The 13,705-nt window shown below is 40.6% G+C and overlaps 1 protein-coding gene across 1 annotated transcript in view; it reads right to left on the reverse strand.

Annotated features, from left to right (window-relative positions):
- Positions 1-8,727, reverse strand: part of Sox102f (transcription factor Sox102F) — a 205,571-nt gene extending 196,844 nt beyond the window's left edge. The window contains exon 1 of the mRNA XM_078191335.1: positions 8,639-8,727. Within this exon, the coding sequence (XP_078047461.1) occupies positions 8,639-8,661 (23 nt within the window). The 5' untranslated portion in view covers positions 8,662-8,727. The remainder of the gene's footprint in view (positions 1-8,638) is intronic.
- Between the last annotated feature and the right edge of the window lie 4,978 nt (positions 8,728-13,705).

The raw sequence follows: 13,705 nt of genomic DNA on the forward strand, positions 1-13,705 counted from the left end.
AAGGTAGCGGGAGAGAAGACGGAAAACAGAAACCGCGGATCGATATTTGTCGTTGCAATTTGAATGCTCCGTGCCCCACCTACCGGAAATCCCGTCGAAAGCGATGATGTAATGCGAATTGGCGCGGTTTGCTCGGAGCTATCGTTTCTCATTGAAGCGCGGATGTTGTATTCGTAAAGATATTGACACGCCGCTACCAATGCTGCACCGCGCAAACAGCCGCGTCGCTCGACGCGATGTACTTTCGCGTCGATATATACATATATACATATCATGCTTATACAATGTATATACAATATACACATAATAATATATACATATACGTGTATAAATATATGCATGTATAATGCATATATATGCATGTATATACACGGTGTACGTGTTCGCCGTTTGTCAATAAAACGCGGTATCGCGCGTATCGGCTACGAAGGCGGAACGAACCGGGGCGATAAAGCGGATTCGAGCGGACACGTACGTACCGACACGCACACGCGAAATTTTCGTCGATGGGAAAGGTTATTCCTTTAATCTTATCGCCTCCTCTGGGCAAACAATCGATCATGCGAAGATTCGTCGCCAAGACTTCGATTTGCGCACCGTTTTTGCGCCGACAAAACCACGTTCCCTTGGGCAGGAACCACAGCCGCGAATCTTCTGGCGAAATAAAGATGTTCTATGTCGATCACGACGGACTACTTAAGAAAAATTTGACTTTGTTCTTAAATTCCTTAATCAGCTGAAACTTGTACGTAACGTCAATGTACGTTATACTTTACAGAGTGCACACGGAATCATCTCAATTTCAAGTACTTCTAGAATTATAAAATTGCCGATGAATTCCTTTGCACCCGTAGAATGATTATTCGATTATGCATCAATGACCACCCAGCCAAAAGTAATGAACTTCCGCGTCAACGTTTGGAAAAAGAAATGTGGTAATATTTTATAATCAAAGCGATTATTTTCCACGCGAATTCTTATTCGAATGAGTTCTTACCCAAATAAAATATTATTCGTATTAATTTTAACTAATAATTAATTTTGATTATTTTTATTCAGTTTAATGCCTGTGTATATTTTCTTTTCTTTTATGATTTCATGACTAATGGATAACTGTTTCTTAAATATTCAATAAATAAGGAATAAAATGTTTGCGAACTCAGACTATACAAATTAATTCCAGTCAGCATTATTCCATATGGAATAGATAACAATCGAAATTAGCAGTTAGCAAATGGTACTTCGTATAGTGTCCCGTTCTAAAGCCTCTGGATCGTAATGTATCGGAAATCCGAGGGCAAAGAAATAAACGAGTCGTCGCTAGCTCCGTCACCGATCGTTTTCCCAAAACTTCTCGGGTCAATTGTTATTTTTGGTTTGCCATATTTCGGCAGAAAGGAACGCGGCCGGAGAACAGTTAAATTCGGAGCGGATCGGCGCGTAGCCGCGCGCAAAGAAATTATCCCGGGCGCAGAGCGAAGCGACGAGAGAGCCTCGCATAAACCCCGACAAAAGATGCTCATCCTTTTTATTCGCCCCGGTCGGCTTGTCACTCATAATTCTCGCGTTTTCGCGGCGCGACGTTGCCGCGGAGGTGGCGCGGGGGTGGCGGAGGGCAGGTGTCTATGCAATCCGCCCGAGTATTTTGTCGCCGCTGCAAGCGCTTAATAAAAACGCTTTGAAGCGGGTGCTGCCACTGATATAAACTGCGTCCGGAACGCTAATAAAACGAGCACGATGACGAACGGGTTCGATCGGTCGCGTTATTGTCGTGGTATTTTCGTGCCTCGAGGAGCGAGCCCGACTTCATAAACTGCTCGTAAAGTCCGGGGAAAGTGTGGCCGCGATAACTCAACTTTTCCGGCCGGGTAATTCGATTTCGGCCGAGAAGATATCTCGGCGGAACTTGCCGCGAGCCACGGGATAGGCAATGGATACTTTACAGTGTAGGGGCAGTGTAGGGGGCCGTTGCTGGGGAATCGAGTATTTTCGTCGCTACGGGAACAGATTGCTAAAACTATTCGGCGCGTTGTTCATCTATGCGCAATGAGAAGCTTCAATTGTCAAAGCCTGGTGAACGATTAATCATTTGCAGTTGAGGCGATTTTAACACTAAGCCTACATTTTCTTAACTTATACAGTATTCCTATTTTATCTAAACTAGTATATTTTATGCATACGAAATTAAATCTTGTGACTCGTGCAACAATTACATTTCTAACAGTCTCTTTAACCCTTTGCACTCGAAGCCATTTGAACAGCAAATCTAAAATAATTTCTCTGGCTTCTAGTATATCCATTTTATATAAGAAAATTCATTCTATCTATATGAAATTGAGTCTCGGAACTCGTATAATAATTACTCTTTCAACAATTTTTCAAATCCAAGCTTTAGCGATATCTATAAAAATAGTGTTTGAACGTGTTAGAAAAATGTTAATGACGCCGTAGAGTCGCCATTCGAGTGCAAAGGGTTAATAAGGACAAATTTGATAATGTTCAAATTATTTTGTGATACGACAATTTCTAATGTCTCAGAGTCAACGTTCGACTGCGACGGGTTAAATAACTATGTGATAAAACGTTTCACTCTTTGTGAACTGTTAAATTGTTGATTTTTCATCAAATTTAACATACTCGTTTTTGTCATTTGGTCGCATGATATTAGTAGCGTACTAATTAATGAAGGATAGATTGTTACTTTGTATACTCAAGTACTGCGATCTCTACGCTGAAACCATCGAGCATTAAAAATGCATAGTATTTACTCGATATTATACAAAAATCGCAAAATACGAACGATTAAATAATGTTATTTCATCATTTTCTGAAAAAGTGACTGTTTTCTAGTAATTGGAAGAAAACATTATCTGTTATACAGCCTAATTATATCAGAATTAGCTGTTCAGTAGAAAATACCAGTAAACGACACTAATGCTTGAAAATGAATCGCACGCAACGCAAGGATGATTTTAACTTAATCAAAATGAAAAAAAACGTATCCTTGACTTTTGAAACAGCGAAGCCACTATCGCGAAAAGTTTTAGGCTATCGGGCGCGGTATCGGATGAAAAATATTTTTCGGCAGGAGTCCGGATGCAGTTGTTTTGTCTTTGGCGGGCAGAGTGCATCCTTTGGGAAAATATTCGGGCTCGTAAACTGCCGACGAATATTCGAGTCTCGAGGAACGCGGGCAGCGTTCGAGGAGTGCGGTGGAATCGCGAGTGTATCGAAAAAGAAATCCTTTGGAGCCCGGTAAGAAATGAAAGGGAGAGAAATGAAGGCGCGTGCTTTTGTCGATACGTCATTAAGACATCCGGTCACCGTGTACGGTCGTCGCGTGTGACGCGAGCCGGCATTTCAAAAATATCGAAATAAAATACGAGCCACTGCGAAAACAGAGGCGTTCCTCGTCCGCCCCTCTATTATCCCCGTCGATGATCCCCGTATTTCATCTTTTATTCGAGATATCGTTCCGACCGATTATTTTTAGCCGCCTCTATTTTGTCATCGCCCTCCTGATGGAGAACACGCCGCTCCTCTCGCCCCGGCGCCGTACTCGCGGTGAACGCGAAATATTCTTTTATTTTCCCCTGACATGATAGCTCATTCTTTCCGAGCTGTTTAGAGACTCTAGTCCGGGAATTTTAGGCGGAGGACAGCAGCGCCCTGATTATTCGAAGCTCCGATGTCTGAAACGGACCTGGTTGAAACGATGTTATTGGAAATATTACTTCTAATTATTACGAATAACATTTTGTTTTATAATTATTTCCAAGCTAGTGATCACTTTTAAAATAATATCAATTGATATATTATTTTAGATAATGCGTTATTTTGTCTTGCAATTACTTGATATAAATAGTCGAGACGATATTTAAATTCTTCTTCAAAATGATTTGGTTATCTATAATAATTATCAGATGCGAGTCCGTTTATACTGACAACTCTGCTGGAATTTGTTAAGACAAATTGCCGCAAAGATTTCTTCAAATAAAACTTCGTTGCTGGCTTATCGCCATTTTCAAACAACAGCGTCGGCATGAACGGTTCGAAGTATACTATTTTAAATAATTATCTACCCAGGTCAGATTCGAGTTCTTTATTATATTGGAATGCGAACAGTTTAGTCAAAACTAATCGATGAGTATTTATTCTATAATGGTAACTAAATAATAGATCCCATACTAGTGTTCGCCTGATAAAATGTAAAATTTTTAAAGAAGTTGTACGTGTATATTAAAGAACAGTGCTCGACATTTAGGAGCAAGTGTTACACGTGTTCCGAAAAACAGAGAATTGCTCCGTCAACAGAAGATTGGTGGACCGATCGTAATTGAATTAGCAGCCCAGGGACCAACAGATGCAGTGACTCACAGATTTCGTTAAACAGGGATTGTGCAACATATTATACTCCTCGCGGTAATACTTAACGCGACGAGATACAACGAGGCAGGGATTCATCGAATCGCGTAATATTTCATGCGCGTCTCTGAGGCGATTTTACACGCGCGATCAAAATGACAAGCCGGATATCTAATCGATCACTGAAACGAATGGCGAATTAACTAACGGCATCCCGCGATTCTACCGACTTCTGTCAATTACACAAAATTCCTTGGCGAGATCTCCGTTTCAATTAATTGAAAATGAAATTCAGCGAGAAGCGTGAACGCGCGCTGGCAGAAGAAGCTGGTCGAAAATATGAGAGGCTTTACGAGTGGTAGACTATTTCTCGCGATCATCGCGCATTCCCTTCGATCGGGGCAACCGGTGAGATCAATTTCTATAATAATCTCTCATAGGAGCGTTGTATAAACGGGTTAAGTATCCTCGCGGCCATAAACGAAAACTCGAGCGCAAATGGTTCCATTCACGTTTACGATTCCACCGTGGAGCATCGTGTTAGCTCGGCTCGTTGACAGAATTACAGTCCAGGACAAATAGATGGCACGCCCTTAAATATCGCTATTTCTTATTTATAGATTCGCGGATAATGGAGCTGTAACCTTTCTTTCGTGTGTTTATTGTCGCGCATTCCTTAGCCGATGTTCTCCGGTGATTCTAAGCCGCCTATAATTCAGAAATGCTGCGGCCGATCTATTGATCCCTCTTCTTATCGTAATGTAACAGGCGGATATACGAATTGCTACCAGGATGCGTGCGCTAAATATAAATGGATTTATTCTATTAAAGAATACTTCGTGTTTCAAAGAAAACTTCATGCTTTTCTAACTAAAATGGCGCATTATTTTGAACAGGTTGAAATTCTTAATAAGAGAATTATTATTTTGTAAGACGATCCACAGTCTAGTTATCAATATTTATTTTACTTTCAAAATGTTTTAATATTTTTTTCGTCGGAAGCCTATCAATAAACCTTCGAGTGTCTGAACTGCGTCTCAATAAGCTCGATACTTATCTTGCAAGTAACAATATCAAAGGAACTTACTACATTATATTCATCCAAGTAACTCGGCGGCTTACTGATGAGATTATCGTAGTTTCTAAACAATTTTATAGAATTATTAGAAAACAGCCGGCAAGTAAAGTACTAATTAAAACAAATGTGAACATGTTATCTTACTAAATTATTGGAAATAAAGAAATTTCAATCATTGCAGCTACGAAAACGATAATACAGGAAAAGATTAAAAAATCGAGTGCAACAAGTTGCGCTGAAATGGATACAATTTTGGAAAAAACCCTTGAATTCTACCAGGACAATAAAAGAACCTGCAGGCGCAAGTGGAACGAGTGCAATTATATGTAATGCACACTCACTCATTGTTCGCCTCTAAAATAGAATAAATATTTCCAATTGCATAATAGAAAATCGCAGAATTGTTGCGTACGTAAGACCATGTCCACTGCAAGAATGCACCCGAAACGATTCACGCAACTGAGAATCGTGAACTGGCGGCGGTAATGCGATACAGTTTGCGCAATTTCATCGAATCGCGGTTTCCCGTCGGCAATCCGATGGATCTTACGGGGATGGTAGACGATCGAGGCGCGAAATTCGAACGAGCGCCGATCGCGAAGCGAGAGGACCGTACGGTTCCGCAGCGCGGCGCTTGTAAATCGATCGCGACCGCGTCCAGGCTGAAAGCGATCTGCTCGTTAAGTACCGCAGCCTCCCAGAAAGACGGCGCTGGAAAGTGATCCGGCGCGGATCGAGATCGAGATCGAGAAAATAACGACGAATCGTGACGCACTTGCAATTAATGGCGGAAGCGGCCGCCTGCTTCTCCCCCGTGCGCCTTTGTCTCTGCGGTTTATGCTGAATTATCGCCATTGTCCTTCTCTATCTAACCGAATACATTGAAGACAGTCGCCGAAGATAGACTATCTATTTTTAATAAATCGTATAAATAAAGTTAGACCGTTCAGAAAGTCCGTTTCATTGAATTCATATGAAAGATTCGAAACGAACATTCCGGCGACCCTATTTTTTTATTGGCTACATCATCTACGGCTCTTTTTATTTATCATGCACATTACTCCAAGTTTATAAACAATAAGCATTACTGAACGATCCTTTTCCAGGTCCGAACGCGTCGTTATTGTGGTTTTAAAAGTTTCTATTTTCTAAATAATTCTAAAAATTCTAATATTTGTCGTTGTCTTTAATTTAATTACAAGTATTAAACATTGTAATTTCTCTTTTGCTTGATGTTTATCATTGGATACGTACTGGGTGAACTAGTATTTGTACTATTAACAGAGACGGGCTGATCCTATGTGAAAAATAAGACAACAATTTTGCTGTAATATTTTTTTATCCCGGGCTCTGTTTTCGAGAAAATCGACTTTAGTGTTTGTTTATCTTTACGGTGAATTTAGTTGCGATAAACACGAACAATAATGCAAACATTTCGTAAGAAATTAATGTTTGTAAATACTATCTCGGGCAATAGACGACAATTGAATTCTTCACAATGAACGAACTTTAAAGTCGATTTTCTCGAAAACCAAACTAGGAATAAAATAATGTTATGCCAAATTTTGTCCTATTTTTTAACGTATATTCAGCACAGAATCATCACTCTGTATGCGATACTTGCGTATGATACGTTCCGTTGATATTTGTATAAGACCAAGCTACTAAACTAGTTATTTCTAGTGTTCGACGAAGAAACGGAGAAAAGTAAACCGAACACGCAACCTACGCAAATTGTAAACGTACGAGCGCGTTGATCTTGTTTGATAGATTGCGTCACCGTCGAAAATGAAGAAAGAGGTGTCAATAGTTCCAGCAATATTATTTGCAACAAAGTGAAGCTTCTCTGAAGAGGTATTTTTTTTCGCTCGAACTTTCGCTTGTATGCGTTCGCTATCAGACCACATTCAAGGCTGCGAACTTATCAGGGTCTGGGTCTTCCTTGTAGACCACCGCGGCCAAGGCTTTTGGGGGGGTGGATAATTCTTGCCATTATCTGCTTCGATATCGCGGAGTATCAAAAATTCAACCGCACATCGCGCATACTTCGAGCACTTCGATTCAATACAATTATTTTTAATACGGTTATGTTCTTTATGTTCTTTACGTTCTTTTTGTTCCTTATATTCCTTTATGTTCCTTTATGTTCTTTAACCTTTTAGATACTACGCGCCACTATAGTGGCTTTCGCGAATTGCTCGTGCTTTACTCAATTGTTTTATTATTTATTAAAGCAAACAATTAAAGTAAAAGTGTGTATATACAATATATTAAGAAAAGAATATATGTTATTAGTACTATATATAGATATCCGGAAAAAATATATATTAAGAGAAAATCGTAATTTAGTTACGAAAAACTTTATTTGCGCAAAATCCTGCCGTATCTAAAAGGTTAACCTCTTACCGTACCGTTTTCTTTGCAATTACTATGCTCAGAATTCTTACGATCGCATTAATTTCTTAGGAGAGAAAGGAATTTAATATTCATCGTGTGCTTACATCTATTTGAATGTTTAAATATTATTGACAAGAGAATAAACTTTGATTACTACATAAAGGAACGGATAAACATTCACACCTAACTGCTTATTACTAAAAATCTCCATCACAAGTCTGACTCGTTAAAGTACGACAAGGGGTTAACACTGGAACAGCGGGATCTATTAGAACTCGGAGCAGAAATCTTGTTTCGTATTATCTGACTAACTAGATTCTGACAATTGCTTTAACTTCACACGTGCTTCATTGATCTATAGCAAAATGAACGCGTGTGGAAGCCGCGCGTTAGAAAATATGTTTATAAGTAGAATTACATACGATGATAGAATGCGAATATTTAGGCAAAACCAACGTTGTCTTTATCAATTGCACGATGCAAAATCAGTTGATAGTACTACGATAGGATTATCAGATTACTTGAAAGTTATTGTTATTGCTAACCTTGACATAACTTAGTCGAGCCTACGATGATTTCACACATTACAAAACTGTGAGAAAATTGTCATTGCCGTATCTGCTTCCCACGTTCAAGACACTTCGCCGCGAAAAGATAACAACTACACGGTATTGGCTACTTCAACGCAATATCAAATCAGTCGAGAGGAAGATTCCCTTTACAGAAATCGTAGAGACAATAGCAAACGAAGAGAAGCAGCCATCGCACAGAAATGAAGCAAAAGCCGAGTTTACGTACCTAATGAGGTCCATGAGTCCCATAATTCGTAGGTCTGGCGCAAGTTCGTCACTCCCGCAGCACTGTGTTGTCTCTCACGTGGGGGGCACACAGGTACACAGAGGCACACATACACCGGAAACGGCAGAACCATGAGGGACGGCGGGGCATATAAATCGGGCCCGATTCTAGGCTCTATTCACCGGTCGTTGGCGAGAGGAGACTGATCCCTAGCGGCGGCCACCCTCCTGGGGTCGTCGTTCGGTGTATCTTTTACCCGCGTTCGCGATCGCGTTCACGTTCGCGTTTATGTTCGCGTTCGCGTTCGCGTTCCTGGACAGGTAACGGAGAACCGTGTCGAGGGATCGGGTCCAGTTTTCGCGGTGCCACCCCGTATATCGCATGGGAAAATAAATCTTGTGGACACTCACCGGGAGGGAGACTGGACACTGGACGCTGTCACCGGACACGGGTTGCAGCGACTGCAACAGATCGCGTGCGTGAAAGAGAGGACGGCTATCAATGGCTGCATTATACAATACGGGCGGCGGTGTGTGCACGCGAACGCGGGGCCCGATGCCTGGGTGACGCGCGCGTGTGTGCAGAGCCGAAGGAAGGTGCGTACGACCCGAGCCTGTGTAGCGAGAGAGGACGGTCCCCCGTATGTAAACGTAGAAGCGAACCGGGTCCACCGAACCAACCCGACGAACCAACGAACCGACGAACCAGCGGACGAACAGTGCGTGCACTGGCAGGTATTCCCGCGAACAGAATCTCTCTTTCTCCCGTCTGCAGACGACCAACCCGTCTTCTCCGCTCCCATGCGAGCGGGCAACCAGCGCCGAACGAAAACGCCGAGACGACCGAACGGAGACGGTGCATGCCTGACCGGTGCTCCACCCTGTTCTCCGGTTTACTTTTCGACCGAGCATTTCGCCGATTAGATATCGACGCTTTTGCAAACACTCCAATGCACTGCGGGACCGATTATTGTACCCGGCCCCGGCCCCGCGCCCCTCTTCTCTCTTTCGTCGTTCTCCATTCGGGTCTTGGTAGCGTACCTCCACGCGCGATTCCCGATGTTCTCGCCCCTGTTTGTTTGTTGCCTTTATCTACCTATCGTAGAAACCTCGGCGCCTAGCGTATTTAGACGAGCAACGCGTTAACCCTTTTCACTCAAACGTCTCCCATTATTAAACCATATACATAATGGAACTGCTAGTTCTTATACTATCGATCTGTTTTCGCTTTATCAGATCTGCATGGATACAATCATTTATCAAATTTTTGAATTCACGATTATTCAGACTGCGAAGATACATCTATGAGTTATTTATTTTCTCGTAGAAAAGCAGTGTTCACTGATTAAAAATCAGAATAAACCTCTTACTGTTACTAAACACCGCAAATCTTATGTTAAACTATTGTTTTCAATCTTTTATCGTTTGATATTTTCTTGGAAACGTTACGTATTACTTCGGCGATAAAAATGTTCGAGTTCTTGAGGGGTGATTGAAGAAAATTCCTCGCAAGGTTATTTTTATCTTTTGTTGGGAGAGGCATTTTGTATATAGCAATTTTTATGTAAAATAGATCAACCTTTGTTTCATACAATTTTTTTATACATTGGTATATAACATATTTAAACCTCAATTAATGTAAACACCAGTTAATTGACAGTTAAACGCCAATACATCAACATTCTTTTATATATTGTATCATTTGCATGCAATGACGCAGTGCGTTAAGAACATTGAAGTACTGTGTGATAAAGACAAATCATTATTAATTGCGGCTTTCATGTTTTACAGTTTACCTATGTATATGCACATTTTTTAGTCGTTTAACAATAGTATACATGAACATAGTTATTCACGAAGTAGTAAGCAACGTTTCAACTAACATATAAAGTTAACACTAACATATGACGTTACACTGCAAATATTTACTCTAGTTAAGTAGAATTTGGAATAAGACTGTATCGAGTACAAGAAGTTGATTCGCAATATACTGCATATACAATATTGTATATGTATTACCACGTTCGTTGCAGCAACAGTTTGATTACTATCGGGACACCTGTATAAATTTCAAAAAACATTTCCGTATACAAAACTGAGCAGCGAGTCCCGCGGTACAACCTTATTGAAATAAAAGTACCTATGCTTTTTGTTCGGAGCATAGCGAGCTCCGTTCTCCGACCGGACTGACCTGTTCAGGTGAACGCGCAGTCCGGCAATAACTATATCGAGCCGCGGGTTTTTTTGCGGAACCGTACAGACCGTTCTTGCGTGCAGCCTCGGAAATGAATTGAGTTATTGTAAAATCGTGTCCAGCGCCGGCTGTAATTGTCCGCGCGTGTCCGCGGCACGCCGGTATGTAACTCGAGCGGATTTTTCGCTCGGCGCCTTTTGACCGAGCCTGGACGGGACCCGGTGCCACGTGCGGCCGACACGATTTCACGTGGACCCCGAGTTGTTTCCTGTGCCGTATGTAAAATCAAGCTATTTTCATACGAACGGCACGCGAACCAGTGACAACCTGGACCGCTGTATCATGGGATTTGTCCGAGAGTTTGTCGCTGACAATCGTGGTGCATGTAAATCGAACACGGTCGACGGACTTTCAACCGGACGTCTTGATCGAAAATTATTGAAAATTATAGTTTAGATAGTTTTGATTAATTCTCAAGATCTCTGCAAGGAACTTGCGACTAGATAGTGATTAACTATTACCTAACAAAATGTTTACTTTTCTAAAAAATAATACGAATAGTTTTCGTCCTACGAAAATATTGTTGTACGAGATTATGTAGGATGCAGGGAAAATGTTGAATTAAAAGTTACATCGATTACTAAAAATCATATATCACTGTATCGTAGAGGCTTCAAGCTTTAAAATGAGCATGCGAATGTGTTCTACGATTCTGTTTTACTTAATAACAACAGTTCGAATATCAGCGACTTTTGCAAAATCAGAAGTCCAAGTACTCGAGAAGTGAGAATACATCCTGGGTTGTTCTAACATATCATTTGTTGATAAAAATATAGCTTTATAGCTATAACTTTATAGTTACAACTCTATAGCTTATAACTATTAACGAACTGTATAGAACTAACTAATCAATTGTTTTAATAGAATCTTTATTACATTAAATAAATTATGCGAATGATAGAACTTCTAAAATAAAAACGCAACGCTTTACTACTCTTACGATCTCATAATGATTCTGTATCATTTTTATATAATTGTATAAATTTCAATATTTTTGTTAGGATAAAAATTCTAGAACATGTATATACGTATAATAAATAAATAATAAATAAATAAATAAATAAATAAATAAATAAATAAATAAATAAATAAATAAATATATAAATATATCCGGGCAGTCTATATGGATAGGTGAGTGCGGGTTCGTTTGATCCCGTCGAGAAAATGCATTGAGCCCACTTACCACTGTAATCCCATTTTCCTTTTACCGGCAGATTCTCGAAAGGGACATATTTATGAATCAAAGGGTTAAACGATGAGAAAACCGAGGCGATTTTCGATGCCGGCTCGTTCCATTGAGAACAGAGCGGTAGGACAGGGGTGAATGAATAAGCGCAATAAGCAGGTGCTTCTCGACTCACCGGCTTCGAATCTCCTTCCAGCTGATCGGGTTTATGGCCGTGACGACCCCATCCACCGGCGAACAATTACGGCGAACATCAGGAAGCACACCGTTCTGCGAACAGATTCAGGGAATCGTTTTATTGTTTTCCTTTCCAATTGATTTGCCGTAGTTTCGGATGCATTTGCGGGACTCTCTTAGCTTTATTCAATTATTAAAGCTCTCTTGGCTTCATCCAGTTATCTGGACTCGGTTGGCATACTCGATCATTACAAAACCATCGCACGATTTAATTCAATTCAGAAAACGTAATCTGTCTCACTTTATTTACTATCCATTAACCAGTTTGTTGTCGCAATCTCCTCGGGAATTGTGCAAGTAATTATAGTATTTCGTTTGAATTTTACCATATTTTGTTCAAATACTCATACAATACATGTAGGGCAATTGAAAGATGTTTCACATACAATTTTAGCAGTATTCGCTGGACTTGCATATTCTTAAATCTCAACGATTTTCATGATAAATGTCAGCCCAACAAATACTGACAAAATAGTGTTTATAGGAAACGAAAAATAATTGGTGATCAAATTGACCACATATACCCGGTATATAATTTAATAAAGAATATCAAAGTATACTATATCCTCCTTAAACGGCAACATTTTGTATTACTCGTCAAAAACAGAAAACTGATTAATCGAATTAATAAGTCAAAGCTGAGTGGATAATGAAGGATTGCAAGAAAGACTAGATCGGCTAAAAAAATGTCGAGACATCTGATACTTGTTATAGCGCTTTGAGTCGATACTGTCAGGTAGTTACAGGCCACGAGCAACGTATTCGCCGGACCGTGACAGAAACCTCGGTAAAATCTCGCGCATTAGTTGAGGATGAGTTGCAGGAGTCGCGTAAAAGTTTAAGCAGCCATACCGGGCCCTTAAAAATTCATCATCCCCGAGTTTGACTAAGTTTATGCTCGATTTCATGGAATATATAGAGCGGGTGCCGTTGTTTGTGCTCGAGTAATTTTACATTAGTCGCGCGTTTATGTATAATAAATTTCAACTGTACTTTTCGCGCTTCTTCAAGCCAACGAAATTACTCAGTCGAACCTCCGTAAATTCTCTAGGCTATAAACGCATCCACAAACTGCAACGCAAGGACTAATTAAGGACTGCAGCGTGCTGCTGGCGCGCCTTCTTTTTATGGCACTGTTCCGGCTCTGCGAAAACATTCTACACAGAGACAGCAAGATAGTCTTCTGATTCTCTTACACTTCTTTGGTGGCATCGTTTTGTCTGCTGCAACGCTATGTACAGATTATGGTAGATTACTTTAAGCGACACTAGATCTGCCCAAAAGAGGAGCAACGAAGCCTCGCCCACTCAAGACAAGCCACATAAGGAGATCAAGGCGGATAAGCCTTTTATAGCTTCTCATTTTCTCCCCTCGCTCTAAAAAATGCGCTT

The sequence above is a fragment of the Augochlora pura genome, chromosome 2, assembly GCF_028453695.1.
Source record: "Augochlora pura isolate Apur16 chromosome 2, APUR_v2.2.1, whole genome shotgun sequence".
Lineage (NCBI taxonomy): Eukaryota > Metazoa > Arthropoda > Insecta > Hymenoptera > Halictidae > Augochlora > Augochlora pura.